General features: G+C 42.5%; 1 protein-coding gene and 1 long non-coding RNA gene across 4 annotated transcripts; both read right to left on the bottom strand.

Annotated features, from left to right (window-relative positions):
* Positions 1 to 2,810: 2,810 nt before the first annotated feature.
* Positions 2,811 to 11,863, bottom strand: LOC136951020 (uncharacterized). The gene is made up of 3 exons (XR_010877534.1): positions 11,784 to 11,863; positions 11,611 to 11,684; positions 2,811 to 2,985 (listed from the first exon to the last, which is right to left on the bottom strand). It is a non-coding gene; the product is annotated as an uncharacterized lncRNA (long non-coding RNA).
* A 2,061-nt stretch (positions 11,864 to 13,924) lies between these two features.
* Positions 13,925 to 17,637, bottom strand: LOC136950927 (putative nuclease HARBI1). 3 transcript variants are annotated; one of them, XM_067245454.1, is made up of 13 exons: positions 17,263 to 17,637; positions 16,911 to 16,981; positions 16,647 to 16,823; positions 16,495 to 16,556; positions 16,326 to 16,412; positions 16,197 to 16,238; positions 15,955 to 16,128; positions 15,857 to 15,875; positions 15,462 to 15,510; positions 15,187 to 15,356; positions 15,002 to 15,117; positions 14,794 to 14,905; positions 13,925 to 14,699 (listed from the first exon to the last, which is right to left on the bottom strand). In XM_067245454.1, the coding sequence occupies exons 1-13, from the start codon at positions 17,418 to 17,420 to the stop codon at positions 14,329 to 14,331; spliced, it is 1,608 nt and encodes a 535-aa protein (XP_067101555.1). In that variant the 5' UTR covers positions 17,421 to 17,637; the 3' UTR covers positions 13,925 to 14,328. The 3 variants fall into 3 exon arrangements, with proteins under 3 accessions (XP_067101555.1, XP_067101553.1, XP_067101554.1); XM_067245452.1 differs by having other exon boundaries at positions 15,187 to 15,510; XM_067245453.1 differs by having other exon boundaries at positions 15,002 to 15,093; positions 15,187 to 15,510.

The following is a 17,637-nucleotide window of genomic DNA, read 5'->3' as shown; positions in this document are numbered from 1 at the left end:
GTAATATGTTAAATGTATATAAATAATATTATTTACATTTCCTTATGTTTACTGTGATTTATTGGGGGGGATAAATCATATTTTTCCCAGGATGGGGGGGTCGTGTCCCCCCTTTCCCTCCGGGATTTCCGCCTATGGTCGTACCACAGCTCAACACACATCCAGATGTTCCCAATAAATTGTAGATGATCACCAGGTATGTTTTACTAATGTAGGTTGAATAATCCCTGTAGGAGAAACAAAAGGATATCTTTCTTCCCTGAGTGACAGCTTACTGACAGTTGAGTGACAGTTGAGTGGACCTTGAATGAATGACTGAATCTCTGCCCCTTATGGTGACATTTGTGCAATGTTTAGATATGTTGTGGTATTTATGCAAATTAGTGCATACATTATTATGCACCGTTGGGGGGGGGGGGGTTTAAATCCACTATCGGAATTCACACTGGCTTTAACCCTGGTACCTAGTCCGTCCTCACAAAAAACACACCACACACACCTCAGGAATTAATATTTTTGTTTTGAATCACAGTATATCAGTAGTTACCATGCAGAGGAGCTATTTAAAAAACTTGTAAAACATTTTTTGTTTGTCTTAATGTAAGTAATCAACTCAATAATTTGCATGGTAATATCTAAAGGTAACAAATCTTAGCCTATATTCACGAGAAAAATATTGAATAGGCGTATGAATAGGCTATTTAGGTCTTTTTCGAAACTTTCCCCAAGTGGGATTCTTTGGGGCTTTTTTTTCTTACTCAGGACATTGAGGATCCAAAATCAGTTGAGTTTGCTTCTGTTGCAATTTGTCCTAGGTTGACCCCCAATTTTGGCTTAAAATGACTGGACTACTAGGGAGAAGCAAAAGGAGGAGACACTACATGAAAACACGGAGGTCCTCTTCAGGACTATGTTCAACAAATAGGAGGAAGTAAGAAGAACAACATCATATTCTTCACTGATTTCATCGACATCTGGAAAGATACAATAGTGCAACAGTTACGCATACATATCCAGTAGGGGTGTAACAATATATTGTGGTACAATACATTGTACAAATTTAACAATATGTATTATAGAGTCATGGCGAATCTTTTTTTTTTTAAGATATGAAATCTGTTTTATAAGATTGGTTTATGGGGAGTGATTCATGCCAGGTAAAGATAACAAAGCTAGCAACCGTTGTTACGCCGAAGAAAGCAGACAATCACTGCCACCGCTATATGGCGTGAAATTAGTGCCAGGAGAGGGAGCTCTGTAAAAACTATTTGTAACTTGCAAAAATGATGTGTACTTGCAAAAACGATTTGTGTACTTGCAAAAACGATTTGTAACCTGCAAAAAATATTTGTAACTTGCAAAAAATATTTGTGTATTTGCAAAAAATATTTGTGTACTTGCAAAAATGATTTGTGTCTCTGTAGAAAATGATTTGTGTACTTGCAAAAAAGGTTTTGTGTCTCTGTAGAAGGAGGCTGGAACACCGCTACCAAAACCATCTAAGCCAATCAAATATAGCAATTTCTGTGTCCAGTATCATTGGTACAGGATTTATGTCCGACTTTATTTATATAGCACATTTCATACAAAAATTGCAGCTCAATGTGCTTTACATAAAATCAATGAAACCAATAATAAAAGTGATAAAAGTAATACAAATAAATTAAAAATAAGAAAAATAAATAAATATGTAACTCAACAATATACAAGCCGCAGTCTTTGCGGTATCTCGAATCCGTTTTAGACTCCCCACGTAGGAGGGGACGTTATTGGGACTTTGCATAACGTTCCCTAAAAGTTATCTAAAAGTGATGAACGTCCCGAACCTTTACAGAACATTGGGGACGTTTTTAAAACGTTCTCATTTGGTTCTGAATGTACTTTTTTGAAAGTTTCCTGAATGACTTTATGGAGACGTTCCATGTTCGTTATTTTGTGGTCACACCGCAAACATTACAAATATGACATTTGGGACTTTTAAAGAACGTCCCCGTATAGTTCCCTGAAAGTCACATGGGGACGTTCTGTGTAAAGGGCCTCTGTTCAAAAAGAACAGGTCTTTGTGGACAGTTAAGTTTAAAATGGAAAATTACACAATTGCTTCTCCCCCTCTTCATGTTTTTACTTCTGAATTTATATTGATTATAATTGTCACAAAGTCTGTGAAAAATAAAGTTACTTTATTAAACAGACCTGTTTCATTAATAGATTCTTTTTTTCCATTTACCTTTGTTGCATAAGGCAGGCTGAAATTATGTATTATATATTATATTTTGATTTCATTTTCTTCCAGGTAGAAGTAGACACGCTCTTGGGCTGATACCTATGTCTTTGATGGAATATGCCAGGCTTGAGTTGGGGGGGCCAGAAGTGTACCCGATGTTTATATAGTGGGTGTTTATAGCAGTCCTATCAGGTGGTTGGACTGTCCAAAGACAGAGATGATACGTTAGTCTTTTCAGGCTGTTCCTTAGATGGTTTGTTGTCAAGTGAATGTCCTTATGTAAAAATAATCGATTAAAAAAGTAATGTACCATAATGTATATATTATATTGCTACAGTTTTGAGTGTGTAATATCTTTGCTGGTACTTTTTTTGTTCTCAATATTAGAATTGATACTCTATCCCTACAGCCACTTCATGGAAGAGGAAATCCAACCAGACATATCAGGTGATTATTATCCCCATAACCAATATTGAACACTATGAGGATTTGTAGAAGCATTATTTCTGTTCATACCAACCCCAACTAACCTAAATTGTTAGGCTACAATCAGTACACTGGTAGACAGTCAAAAGTGTATAATTTATTGAAGGTTGTGGAGACAATGGTGATAACTGACGAGGGAAAGGCAATGATGGCGGATGTGGAACTGTAGCTGGGCTGAGTTGGATGCTGTTGAGGGACCAGCAGAGGTCCTCAGGAAAGAGGTGTTGAGGGATAAGGCGAGGTCCTCATATATGGGGACACCCAGGAAACTGAAACTGGAGACAAAGATTACTTGTATTAGGCTGATTTTTACAGTAGTATTAAGTAATCAATAAAGACATTAGGAATCATAACACATTATAGGTTGGTCTCCTGAAGGTTTTATGTCACTAAAAGGTTCTGCAAACGTTGTGGAGCGTAGCATTTATACATAGGAAAATGTCCTATAATGGTTCCCTAAACGTTCCCAGAACGTCCTGAAAGGCCCCGAAATAACGTCCTCCTACCCTTTAACGAACTCCACATTGAGACCAATATGGGATGTTCTGGGAACGTTACAAGGCGACGTCCTTTACACCAACGGGGACGTTCTGGGAACGTACAATTTCTAGCTGGGTCGAGCTGCCTTTACAGTTTCCAAAACATATAACAACCCAGACTACATTTACATTTATTCATTTAGCAGACGCTTTTATCCAATGCGACTTCCAAGAGAGAGCTTTACAAAGTGCAAAGGTCACTGATCATAACAACGAGATAGCCACAAAACATTGCGAGTAGCCAAAACATGAAGCACACATTGTGAACAACCAAAGTAAGTGCCAAAGGGAAGAACCATAAGAGCATGTAGTTAAACAAGTTACAATTAAACAACATGAACCGCTATAAGTGCAAGTGTACCTGTGGAAAAAAAAGACAAGCAACAATAATAAAAAACAATATATCACAGCGAGTACAAACAATTTTAAATCAGTTACCAATAACCACAAGAGCAACAAGTCTCTGAGCAAGAGTCATTGTGATCCTTGAGGGAACTAACATCAGGTCAAGCGAACCATTCCTAAGTACCGTTGTATTCCCGGAACAAGTGCGTCTTGAGCCTTTTCTTGAAGGTGGAGAGACAGTCAGTGTCTCTGATGGAGGTGGGGAGTTGATTCCACCACTGGGGGGCCAGACAGGAGAAGAGCTTGTGTTGGGACCGGGCGGTCTTGAGCAGTGGGACCACCAGGCGGTTGTCTGAAGAAGACCGTAGGTGACGGGTGGGGGTGTAAAGCTGCAGGAGAGACTTGATGTAGACGGGTGCAGTCCCGTTCACTGCTCGGAAGGTCAATACCAGGGTCTTGAATCTGATACGGGCCATGATAGGTAGCCAGTGGAGAGAGATGAGGAGCGGGGTAACATGGGAGCGTCTGGGTAGATTGTAGACCAGGCGGGCCGCTGCGTTCTGAATCCTCAGAAGAGGGCGGGTTGCACATGCTGGGAGACCAGCGAGCAGCGAGTTGCAATAGTCCAACTTGGAGAGGACAAGTGCTTGGATTAACAGCTGGGTGGAGTGCTCAGACAGGTATCTCCTGATCTTCCGGATGTTGTAGAGGGTGAATCTACATGACGGGGAGACCGCAGCAATGTGGGCCGTGAGGGAGAGCTCGTCGTCCATGGTAACCCCAAGGTTCCTGGCAGAGGATGAAGGGGTCACCGTCGCAGATCCCAGGGTGATTGAGAGATCGTGGGAGATGGAGGGTTTAGCCGGGATGAGAAGTTCTGTTTTGGCGAGGTTCAGCTGGAGGTGGTGCTCGGTCATCCAGGCGGAGATGTCTGTGAGGCAGGCCTCAATCCTAGCTGAGATCCCCGGATCGGTCGGGGGGAACGACAGGTACAACTGCGTGTCGTCAGCGTAGCAGTGGTAGGAGAAGCCATGGGAGGTGATGATTGGTCCAAGTGAGGTGGTGTACAGAGAGAAGAGGAGGGGTCCAAGGACGGAGCCCTGTGGGACACCAGTGGAGAGCTGGCGAGGGCCTGACAGTTTGCCTCCCCAGGAAACCTGGTAGGATCTTCCCGACAGGTAGGATGAGATCCACTGGAGTGCAGTGCCAGTGATGCCCATCTCAGAAAGTCTGGCGAGCAGGATCTGGTGGTTAACCGTATCAAACGCTGCAGAAAGGTCCAGCAGAATGATGACGGATGACCTGGAAGCCGCTCTGGCAGACTGGAGGGCAGTGGTGACAGAAAGGAGGGCAGACTAGCTGCAATCTATCTGCGGTCTCTCAAATCCGTCTTAGACTCGAGCTGCCTTTGCAGTTTCCAAAACATATAACAAACCAGACTAGCCACAATCTAGCTGTGGTCTCTCTAATCCGTCTTAGACTCGAGTTGCCTTTGCCGTTTCCAAAACATATAACAACCCAGACTAGCCGCAATCTATCTGCGGTCTCTCAAATCCGTCTTAGACTCGAGCTGCCTTTGCAGTTTCCAAAACATATAACAACCCAGACTAGCCGCAATCTCTGCGGTGTCTCGAATCCATCTAATGCCTGGGACACAGTGGCTGCGAAGCGCCTGGACGCTCCGCGCCACGATCGGCTATGATCGTGGCGCGTTGATTATAGAACTGAATTTACCTTGTCACAGTTGAATAACGACAGGTCAGTGGGTAGAATGGACATACAGTGAACCTCAAAGTCCACTGACACCTCTTTCCTATGCAAATATCACACATAAAAAATGTAGCTGTAAAACGTCGGTTTTGAAAAATCCCCTGTTATGATGTCACAACGGGGGCTCCACCTTTTTTGGCTCTGGTCTGTACCTTTGTCAAGCCCCAAAATTTGCTGCGCGCTGCTCTGTGTACTTCCACAGAATTACAAAGAAGAACGTTTTTCAAGGATATTGAAAATGGACTACGGTCGTAAATGCAGTGTTCCAGCCTGTACAGGGAATGCTGACACTTTTCAGAGTCTTCCCAAGGAACCAAACACTCGACGGGCTGTGATGTTTGTCTATGAGAAGATCCCTGTGCAGTTTGACCCTCAATTACACATTTGCTTGAACCATTTCACCAAGGACAGTTTTGAAAACCTGGGACAATGTAAAGCAGGATTTGCTATGAAGCTGTTGCTGAAAAGAGGTGCTGTTCCAACCTTATATTCATCACAAGCAAGCTGTATGATGTTGTCGCTAACAGTTATTAGCAATGCTAACGTATCCTGCCTATATCTAGCATCGGTAGAATGTGTGATGATTTACTTTTACTGGCAATGGGGCTAACGTTATTTCATGTGTTTCATTCAAATAAATAACCTGTGTTGTCATGTAAATCTACAATTCAAGATGCATGTTTGTCCAGATTTTTCAACAAGATAGCTAGAGCTAACTGAAGCTGAGTTGAATCACAATAGTTTGTTTGCTAAGCTTTAGTGCTAACGTTACCCACCTAAGTCGATCCTGTTTGCTTCAACAACAGAAGTGGAAACAACTAACGTAATCATTTCAAATGATATCTAGTCAATCTGTTGAAAACAGTGTTGTGTAGACACAATCGATTTATTTGTAAGTTTTTATTTCAAGTCTCCACCTTTGATGCTTCAGTGAGTGTTGGCCGTCTTGCATCTTTGCTCCGCAGCTTCACTCGTTGTAGACCAACCAATCAGCGCGCAACTCATCTATATACTCATGAGCATACCATAAAAGGAGAAAACCTAGCGTTTTTTACCCGGAAAAATTCACTGGAAGTATCAGGGGGCATAGAACAGCTCCCGGGCCATTTTCAGCCCAACCAATGTTACATACCCTATTCAGAGACCTTATGGAACAGTGTGAAATACCCAGAAAATCCAGTCAATCACCCCTTTAAAAAGTATACAATGATGCTCTGAGAGGGGTAGATCAGTTATTGAAATATTATTGATGTTTAGTCCAGTTGTTATTACTAGATCTAGTGTGTTTCCGTGCCGGTGTGTTGGGTCTGTTATGTGTTGAGTTATATCGAAACTGTCAAGGAGATTTAATGATCCTGTAAAGTGGAATTAAAAACGAGTTTCAAGTTCACCACACCACAGAATAATGTATTATTAACTACCCATCCAAACTCGAATGAAAAAAAACACGGACAAGTATGTTAAATTAGGCTTTGAAATCGTAAGAAAATCCTCAGTCTTCTCTGTTCGAGACTGGGGGGGCGTGTTGCCTGAAGGAGCTGAAGCTCGGCCCCCTCGCTGGAAGGCGCCGCCTCTCTCAAGTAAGCTACCTACGACCCAGATAATGAACTCTACGTCAAGCCGAACAAAACAGTATAGAATTAGAATGTATTTGTTCAATGAGTGAAACATACAGATGCATATAAATGAAATAGAGTAAACATTTACAGCAGAGACAGCAGACAGTGAGCTCTCCAACTACTTCTAGCACATTAGCTAGGTTACCATTTCACCAAAATACCATCATTCTACACCGAGTAGCCTAATATCAAGTTAGCGGTTTGCACTAATTATAGCAGAGATACCTCGGGTAAAGTTATCTAGTATAATTATAACAAGCACACAGAACTGAGTGATGAACTGTTTGCGGCGGTGGATGGTCCAGGTGCGACCGGAGGATGAACGGCCGAGGGGGCGATGCTCGGTACGGTTCCGCGCTGCAAGAGAAGCCGTGTGTTGGTGAACCCCATCTGTCTCTGGTCCATGTTAAAACTGTCCGCCGTGAAATGGTCAGTGGTGCAGAGGCGGCTGTTGGAGTTTATCCGAAGCTTTCCATGAGCGTGGCTCTTCACAAAATCTATCCACCTATTTTTCCTTTCATTATCAACAGGGAACTTAAATGGTGTTGCAGCGCAGCTGGAGTTCTTGCATCCAGGGAAGATGCAGTTGCGGGTGGTGGGAGACATCCTGAAGCTAGCTAGCTAGCTGATGTAAACTACAATAACAGTACAGCAGGAGGAGATATTCAGTGATCTGACGTAGATGGGGCGAAATGACGTAGATAGGGCATTTTTTGGCTCCGCCCATTAAAACCTGATCTGAAAACGGAAGAGAAACTGTTCTTCAGTCTAACTACACATTTCAGTGCGACAAAGTTTTAGCGCTTTGCACATGCTTTCAGGAACTCATTTCACACGTATATAATGTACTTTGAAGCAAAACATGGAATTTACTTTACAGGATCTTTAAGTCATTAAAGTCAGTGTGAACCCTTGGCCTCGTTGAAGAGGCCAACAGCGGAAGGGAAGAAACTGTTTTTGTGACGTGAGGTTTTGGTCCTGATGGACCGCAGCCTTCTGCCGGAGAGGAGTGACTGAAACAGGGAGTGTCCAGGGTGGGAGGGTCGGCCACAATCTTCCTCGCTCGCCTCAGGGTCCTCGAGGTGTGCAGGTCCTCGAGGTGTGCAGGTCCTCGAGGGAAGGCAGACTCACCTTCTCCGCAGTGCGGATGATACGCTGCAGTCTGCTCTTGTCCTCCTCAGTGGCAGCAGCGTACCAGATGGTGATGGAGGAGGTGAGGATGGACTCAATGATGGCTGTGTAGAAGTGCACCATCATTGTCTTTGGCAGGTTGAACTTCTTCAGCTGCCGTAGGAAGTACATCCACTGTTGTGCTTTCTTGGTGAGGGAGCTGATGTTCAGTTCCCACTTGAGGTCCTGGGAGAGGATAGTGTAGTGGGGTATTCTAGGTTTAAGATTAGCAATACTTCCATCCATCCATCATCTGCCGCTTTTCCGGGGGTCGGGTCGCGGGGGCAGCAACCTAAGCAGGGAGGCCCAGACTTCCCTAGCAATACTTAATTTATGATAAAGTATCTAGTTCTTGGGGGCACCACCTCGTATTTGTTAAAGGGACCGAGGAAACCTTATTTAATGTTATTGAATAATAGCCTTCGTAATAATCAGTCTAATCTTAAGTAGTGAATTTCTATTAAAGTAGAGCAGATCAGATGACGTGAGGGATTACGCGAGTATTATAAACAATGATTTATTTAAGAAAATGTAATTATAATGAACAAATACCAGAGAAGTTATAGGTTAGTTGAGAGTGAGTTGAGTTGAACAGTACAGTAGGTCCTAAAATATGATGAGAGCGGAATACAAGATGGTAGGTTGAGAGCGTGTGGGGAGGGGGAAGGGAGAGAGAGAGAGACTCTCCCATTGTTCTCCAGAAGCCTATGTTAATTAATCCTAACAAAAGTTAGGTTAAATCATTTGCAAACTAAAATCTAGGGAGTCCAAAACCAAACCAAATGACGTTGTGTCCTTGGGCAAGGCACTTCACCCTACTTGCCTCGGGAGAATGTCCCTGTACTTACTGTAAGTCGCTCTGGTTAAGAGCGTCTGCTAAATGACTAAATGTAAAAAAAAATGTAAATGTAAAAAACAAACGTAACAAATTAAATCACAATATGCCAATGTTCACAAGTAAGAAATGTAGCAATATTTAGATATAGTACTGTTGTCAGTTTGAAGAGTCAAAGTTCCGTTCGTCGTTGTCAAATGGTTAGAGCAAAGGAATCTTTCGTTAAAGTTCCTGGTGGTCCAGTGAGTTGCTGATTGAGAAAGATAGGTCAGATGTGTCGCGAACACTTCTGGTGAATCCTTGCGAAAAAGCAAGGTTTGCTTGTGCGTCGGGGTTTTATAATCCTTGCGAAAGGGGGGTATCCTTTTGGAGGTGAACTCTTTGATGGTTAGTTACTCCCACCTGGGCGTCATCCTGAGATTGACATATGGGTGTGAAGTGGTTGATAACTTGAGTTCAGCTATTTCAAATGTCCATGTATTGCTTATACTTCAAAATATAACAATACAACATTAATAAATGGTTTAGTTCTTAGATTAAAATAATTTTGATATCAAGATTGACTGATTTATAATAACAGGAAAGGAAGTTACATTAAAATGGAGTCAGATGGCTGAGTGGTTAGGGAATCGGGCTAGTAATCAGAAGGTTGCTAGTTCGATTCCCGGCTATGCCAACCAAAATGACGTTGTGTCCTTTGGCAAGGCACTTCACCCTACTTGCCTCAGGGGAATGTCCCTGTACTTACTGTAAGTCGCTCTGGATAAGAGCGTCTGCTAAATGACTAAATGTGAAATGTATGTACTGTATACAAAAAGTAAGCCGTGGCACGCGTGGTCAGATTTGGCCCAAATTGTTGCCCCAACAGCTGTAATTCAGTCCTATTTTGACATGTCATGGTGATTGTGGTCTGAAGATAATCTGTGCCAAATCTGGTGAATATTGGATACATTGTGTAGGAGTAGGTAAAAAAGTTTCATTCAAAATGGCGGCCTCATCAATTTGTCTGGTATCATGCGTTAACATGCGTCAGACACGGGATCTCCTAAGATATCACGAGACATAGGAATCACTTAAATACGACAAACAAATCAACAGTTATTGGTCAAAGCACAGTTTTGCCTATTGTAGTGCCCCCTAGAGCTCAAATGACCCTACCTTTTTCGGACCTCTTAATAACAGGGTCATGAATCCATACACCAAGTTTGGAGTCAATGCATCAAAGATTCACTAAGATATGACCTCACTTCCCTTTTTCCGGATAAGTTGCTGAATTTGATTGGCTGTAACTAAGAAACGGTTGCGAAAATCAAAGCTCCAGGGGATAACTTTTGTGAGGCTTGGTCTGTGGCAATTTTGAAGAAGATTCGACAAGAATTGTAGGAGGAGTAGCGAAAAAACGTTTCTCCTTAACATTCGAAATGGCGGAGAATCTATATGACTGGGTATGACGTCATAGAGTGCGTTGAACTGGTCTTGATCCAGGGAATCCAATGATACCTCATTTTGGAAAATCCGGCATATGGTTCAAAAGTAACATGTGTAAACACACCTTCAACTTTGACCCATTGGTGGCGCTAGAGGGTTTGAAATGGAGACATGAAACTTGGTGAAATTGATGAGGGGACTGGTCCCAAAGAGTGTGCCAAATTTCACAACTTCTGACCATGTGGTTCTAGGGGCTGCCATAGACTCCCATGGCAGATGTATAATAATAATAATTATAAGGAAAGGTAGAAACACTTGAGGTGGCTGCGCCGCTTCGCGGCTTGGCCACCAATTATAAGAAAAGGTAGAAACACTTGAGGTGGCTGCGCCGCTTCGCGGCTTGGCCACCAAATATAGCTGCAAGCAGCAATGGAGGGGCCAAGCAGTCCAGAGCAGGACATGGCCTCCATGGCACTTTTGCAACAAGCAGGTCACAACGAGCTATTGCACTCATGTGACACACCCAGTTCGTTTGAAATATATGTTTCTGCTCAGAAAAAGCTATCATGAATAAAAATCAAAAAAAAGAAGTGGCTGTGACCTGTAGCACCACCTACGGTCGAATATGGGTCCTTTGTGGTGTGGGAGTTACACTTGGCCTGTACTTATAACGTGCAGTAACTTTATTCGCTTCTTGGCTTTGGTCAAATATATTGTTCGATACACCAAGGTGATTCCAAATTAGATTTGCTGTAACTGACAAACTATTTTAAAAATCCATCAGATAACTTTTGTGAGGCCAAAATGTATTTATATAACAAACACAAAACGACAAATGTTAGACTGACAATCTTGAAAAATAGTAATCACATAATCTTACTGTAGTCTTGATGTATACATTGTTGATGTGATAAACAAGTCAATTCAAGAAGTGGTGAGTGGAACATGTTCTTTCATGGCAGCAGTGGTTGAGAATATACAATTAGCAAAGTTACATAGTGTATCATTTTGGCCATCATGCAACAGCTGTATAGTAGCTTATATGATCTGTTTCTTTGTACTGTGCTGTTCCCAGGTCTTGAGTAGGATATCGTCAACACAAAGCTGTGTAGTTGCACTCTGTAGTAATCTTTCAGTATATTTGTTGCTAATACATATTATGTTTAAGTTTGAAATAACTGTCAGCAAACTTACTGCATCCTGTAGGGTGTTTTGAACAATCTTTGCAGGGTTTCTTTCCAAAAGGTTCCATTAGGTGAGATACTATACTATAAATGATATAAAGCTGTAGGTTATAAAATAGAATAATCAATCAATAATGTATTATAGCAGTATTGGACTTCGCCTTTGGGCTGTTGCATACTCACCATGTATTCCCTTCTTCTGACTGCATTTCATCTTCGGTTTCTGTTGACAGGTAGGCTCAGGCTTCATAGCCGCTGTTATGTTTTTTACATGTAAGTGTTCATGTGCTCTGTAATATATGAGTGAAGGTTTCATACGTGACCTGACAAAATTGCTGGCCCCCCACTGGCCCCCCCCATCGCGAGTCGCATATTGTCCGTCATCAAGAATTAGTTCGTTTTTTCATTAATGGAAAATGGGATTTCAACTTCACTGTAGGACAAATCAACGTAAAACGTAGAACGTTTTAAACATATTTTAACCACAATCTACGATTGAAACACTTCGTCATAGAAATCCAAGTATCTCCCCACTCAGATCCTGTCACGTATCTTCACACTCAGAGCCTGTCACCCCTCCTCCCACAAGAGGTTGCACTGGGCCAGGTTAGAGTGCAGCCTAGGTTGGTACATATAGAAGCGGGAGTTTATCGTCGACCAAGTTCAAGGAAAAAGTGAGTACAAATATTGAATAAACTGTTTTTGAATTTTAAATGACCTATTTACAGTAGGCAACCTCACGTTGGTAAGCTACAGTAGTTATATAAATCGGTATTTTTGGAGGGCTGTCTTACCTTGCTAGCTAGTTCAGACAAGGTTACTTCAGTCTAGAGAGTAGCCGGTACCAACTTAGGCAATTCGGGCCGATCACACCGAGAGTGTATTTTTTAAACATTGCACTTAAAACCCCATTGTTTGCTATGGTACAGTACGTCAGTACAGCTCTGTTAATTCCTTCTTTGGCTCTCGACGAAGGCGGTCGCATTTTATCCTCCCCTCCCTGACCTTCCCTGCTTGGCTGTGTCTTGTGTCTTGTCTTGTCTCAAGATACTCTCTCATCATCACTCTCCGAAACTAGAAGCATGGAATTAATTAGCTGGTCTCTCAATGCTATTGACACCATCTTCTCGAAGAGAAGCTCGGGTGCGGGGGAACCCAACTGTCCGGACGGGACGTTCGCAGCTGGCTACACGATGGACGCGTGGGAGAATTGGCGTGTCGCGTGTCTAGCCCTTTGAGGAGTACGATCACACCTGTGTGATTTGTTCTGGGTGGGCCCTGGGGAGTACGATCACACAGGTGTGATTTCGAACGCGTCCTTAGAATGTCCAGTTTGGCTTATTACGTAACAATAAAGCCTTCAGCAGTAGCCTACGTGTATATTATAAACATAAGTCTCAATGTACTGTATATTTTGCAAAAGTATACCTTTATTATCCATATATAAACGTTCAGACAATTTTGTTAGCTAATGTTAGCTAACAGCTAACCAAAAATAACTCACGCTTTACTCACGTCACCTAGTAAACCATAATATTATACGTTTTCCTTGACTTGGCTATCACTTTCAACACATTTTACCTATTGTATAACCAACCAGGGGCCTGTTGCACAAAACTAGGATAAGGGATTAAGCCAGGATATCTTGGTGATCCTGGCTCAATTGATCCGTAATCCGGTTGCACTAAAGATGGATAGGGGGCAGGAGGATATGTTATGGTATAAATTACCATGGAGATTTATTCTGTGGAGCTAGCCTGCTCCAGACCAGGCTAAATTCCAGGATCTATTTAATCTCATCCCTAATGTCAGTCAGCAGTCACCACAAATGGAAACCAATAGTTATTTCACTGCTCACTATACATTGTTATCACATATAACTAGACCCACTGTCATTATTTAAACGTTTGTGATCATTAATTTCAATGATTTTGGATAAAAAATGATTTTTAGATGATGTTGCTTTCATTAGATAATTTACAGTTTCCCATAGACTATAAGGCTATATATAAAATGATAGAATATTAGGGCCACAGAGGGGAAAAAAACACAAGTCATAATATTGTAACCAGTTGTTTTAAAGGAGGACAGTTGTTAAAATGACAGATGTGGGGCATTTCGTGAAATTGTACTTCAGTATGGTTTCATAAACAAAGACATGCTGATGTGCCAGAATATTAAGTATCACATTGTCATAAGTATCAAAACTGTAAAAACAATATGTAGCTTTTCTGCAGAAAGAACCAGCCTCATAAATTTATGACTTTATCCTTTTTCTTCAGTGTGGCCCTAGTACTCTGTCATATAAACAAATACACATTCCATATGAATATAAAAACACAATGTGTAACATTATGTTCCTTTATTGAATAAGGACAAAACAAAGCAGGTAAACCATCAGCTCCTTTCGAAACTGAAGTCACAGTGACTCTACAAGATGGAAAGCACAGAATCCAAGCATATTATACAAAATGATACATACACATTCAAAGGTCTGTATATAACACACCCTGCATGTCTGCACACTAAAATAAATGCAGGACAAATCCATACACATCAACTGAACAGACAAATGAATGGATGCAGTAGCCTCCCTGCAGCCTTGTATTACACACAGTATACCGCACAAACATCATAAGAGGCCAAATTCGTAAAAAAACGAACCCAAAAAAACCCAAATTCCTCTGCCACCGCAGGACATATTTAACCAAAATTGAAAGCACACATACTAACTAAAATAATTCAACACATATTGGTCCCTCAGCAGCCGACCACTGTCGTCATCAGGGAAGATTGCCGGATTGTCCCAGTCCATGGCTGCTGGCACTCTGGGGGCCCTCTCCTTCCTCAGGCAGGCCACATTGTGGAGGACAGCACAAGCCACAGTAATATCACATGCCCTAACAGGGCTGACCCTTAATTTGTGAAGGCAGTGAAAGCGTGCCTTCAGGAGGCCAAAGGTCATTTCAACTCTGGCCCTGGTCCTGGCATGGGCATGGTTGTAGGCCTGCTGTGCTTCCTGGGGGTCTGTGAAAGGTGTCAGGAGAAAAGGCTGGCAGCCATACCCCCTGTCTCCCAGCAACACACCAGAGAATTCACCTGTCAACACAAAATCTCATCATTACTACCTCATAAACACAGTGATATTCTTGACACAGCCATGATGGTTATAAATAGGGGTTGTGTGGCTTACCTTGTGATAGGCACTGATAGATTTCAGAGGCCCGAAAGATTCTGGAGTCATGGACTGAGCCAGGCCATTTTGCCACAACATTGCTGATCACACAGTCAGCATTGCAGACCATCTGAAATCATAAGATGAGGAATATTACACCAATCAATGCACATCACTGGCAATGCAGAGTGTTCGTCAATGGACAATATCAAAAAGTTATGTTCACCTGAACATTAATGCTGTGAAAGGATTTCCTATTCACAAAATCGGCCTCATGGGCACCTGAGGGGGCTTTTATCCTTATGTGTGTGCAGTCCACTGCACCAATGACATTGGGGAAACCTGTCACACAAAGTAATGAGTATCCTACTATGTGTTAACAGTTGTCCTGTAATTTGTAGATCCTCTTACCTGCAATCCTATAGAACTCCTCTTTGATGTCACAGAGTCTTCTGTGGCCAGGGAAGGAGATGAAGACATCTGCTAATGCTTTGATAGCCAGACACACACTCCTTATTGTGCGGCAAATTGTGGCCTTGTTCAGCTGTTCTGCATCCCCCACTGAGTACAGGAAGGCTCCACTAGCAAAAAAGCGCAAGGCCACACAAACCATTTGCTCCACACTCAGTGCATGGCTCCGTGCAGTGCGGTGCTTAATCCTGGGACCCAGTAGTCTGCATAGATACCTGATGCCATCTGCAGAAAACCTGTATCTTTCATATAGATGGTCATCAGGGAAGGCCAGTGGGTCCAACCGGTCCCTGAAGACCCTTTCTCGCCTGAAGGCTCTCCTCAGCACAAGTGCTTCTTCATCCACCACATCTCGCACGAATGGGCATGCCATTGTCAGAGCAGAAAGGAACACACAATTTTGGGCCTTCATATAGGCTAGTGGCCACACCTGGTGCTGGGGGGGTGGGCAAAAGAGGGCGATGCCTTATAACGATGACTTGGTTGTACTGATTGCTGGGAAAATAAAAAAAACCTTAGAAAGATGCCACCGTCCTGTGTGCTCACAATAAGAGCTCATATGTCATGGCTCACTTGACTTTACGAGAATATACCTAATTTTTATTTTCAGCTGTGTCATCTTCTTGGAGCTGGGGGAGGAAAGAAAAATAATGATTAATACATTTGTGTTACAGTTAGCATACAGTGTACATTGAAGGCATATCTCACCTCCCTCTCAAGTTTTTTTATTTCAAGGTCCAGTTTCCTAATTGTCCTCTTTTTTATTTCGGACTCCAGTGCAAGATTTTCCATCTTTTTCTTCTTGTACTGAATGTCTATGTCTGCCAGTTCTATTTGGCGCCGGAGGTGGTTGCCATACAACTTTCTGATAGCTTGTGAGCTCTGTGAACACAATACAATTAGCGCAGCTGGAATTTGGCAGGATGTGGTGTCCTTTTATTAATACGCACTATGTTGCCAGGCTGGTTTTCCCACTGTATAGCATCTGGGTCCTGTAAAAGAAATTAGATTTTTTGATTTTGATGAGGACTCCTCACCATTGTAGAGTAAATAGTACTTTCACAGTCTTAACATGATACCTCATGCCTTCTGGAATCCAGAGAGATGGTCTCCTCCTCATCATCGTCTCCATCATGTGCTGTTGCTGCTGCACTGGGGCCTTCACCCTATCACATTTAATCGGATTCATATTGAAGCTAGTAGACAAGACATGCCAGGCCTACAGTATGCCTTTGATGGAGTACTCACTGGATCAGCATCGTCTGGTGCTTGTGCTGGTGGCTCTAACAGGAACACAGTGCTGCCAGACACTGCAAGGCAATAGGTAAACCAAAGTCAGACAGTCCAAATTGATTCAATATGAATGTGGTTGTATCCCATGTAGAGATGGAAGGACATACCTTGAATGAAGCGGGTGGCATCTTGGGAGGAACCTATGCTCGTCTCTTTCCCCCCAGGGATCCCCTCTAAGACGGGCCTGCCTTTATTTAGCTCCAAGGCCATGTCCTCTGCTGGGGTAAGGTCAGCCTTTGGTGACCCACCACCCGTGCCTTGTCTGTGGGTATTCTTTTTCACTGCTAAAACAGTACAGACAATGTGTGAGCAGGCACCTTCTGGGTACAATATATGCTTGTGCTTTGTTAAATATTAGTCAGGGACCATACCATTCTGCAGAATGTTCTTGTATTTGATTTTGACCTGCTGCCATGTCCGTTTTGGCCCGTTCATGTTTAATCTACACACACACACACATATTTAATGGAGTCACACTGCAAAAAATTACTTGGTATTTTTGTCTTGTTTTCAGTAAAAATATCAAAAAATTTATCATAGCTTTATACAGTGTGATGGAGTTACTTTACACAATTTCACTCATATCTGCAGTGCATTTCAATAAAAAATTTAACCGTTTCATAATTACAGTACAACTGCATTTTTGGAGATGTGAATTAAATATTTGAATTGTAATTGTGATGTTTCAGCGGAGCGGTGAGTATGTAATTGTGCACTACTTACGCATTCAGGCGGTCTGCAATACTTTGCCACGCTTTTTCTCTTTGCTTTATCACTGTGGCGGTGTTGCCTTTCTTCTTAATTATATCTTTTACCTCCTCGTATGCCTCCATGAGGATTTGTGCTTCCGACGGGGAAAAGTACGCGGCTCTAGTTGCCATGGTAAATCAGTTAATCTGTGATCTGTGGCGGGGTCTATTTGAGTGAGCCGTGAGCGCGCACCTATCCAGGATTGGTTTCACCTGGCTTAATGAATCCGTGTCTGCTCATCCTGGCTTGGTCTTTGTGCAACCAATTAAGCCTGGACGCACATGTTTTGGCTTCATTGAGCTCAGCTGAGTCATTTATCCCGGATGTCTTAATTCTACTTTTGTGCAA

The sequence above is a fragment of the Osmerus mordax genome, chromosome 10 (assembly GCF_038355195.1).
Source record: "Osmerus mordax isolate fOsmMor3 chromosome 10, fOsmMor3.pri, whole genome shotgun sequence".
NCBI classification, from domain to species: domain Eukaryota; kingdom Metazoa; phylum Chordata; class Actinopteri; order Osmeriformes; family Osmeridae; genus Osmerus; species Osmerus mordax.
Note: the sequence above shows the minus strand (reverse complement) of the source record. Positions and strands in the feature narration are given on the sequence as shown.

Coding starts and splice junctions, on each gene's coding strand:
- LOC136950927 (XM_067245452.1), bottom strand. CDS start 17,420: ATGGCAACTAGAGCCGCGTACTTTTCCCCGTCGGAAGCACAAATCCTC. Junction 16,557..16,646: donor TGCCACCCGCTTCATTCAAG/GTATGTCCTTCC, acceptor ATTGCCTTGCAG/TGTCTGGCAGCACTGTGTTC. Junction 14,906..15,001: donor TTCACAGCATTAATGTTCAG/GTGAACATAACT, acceptor TTATGATTTCAG/ATGGTCTGCAATGCTGACTG.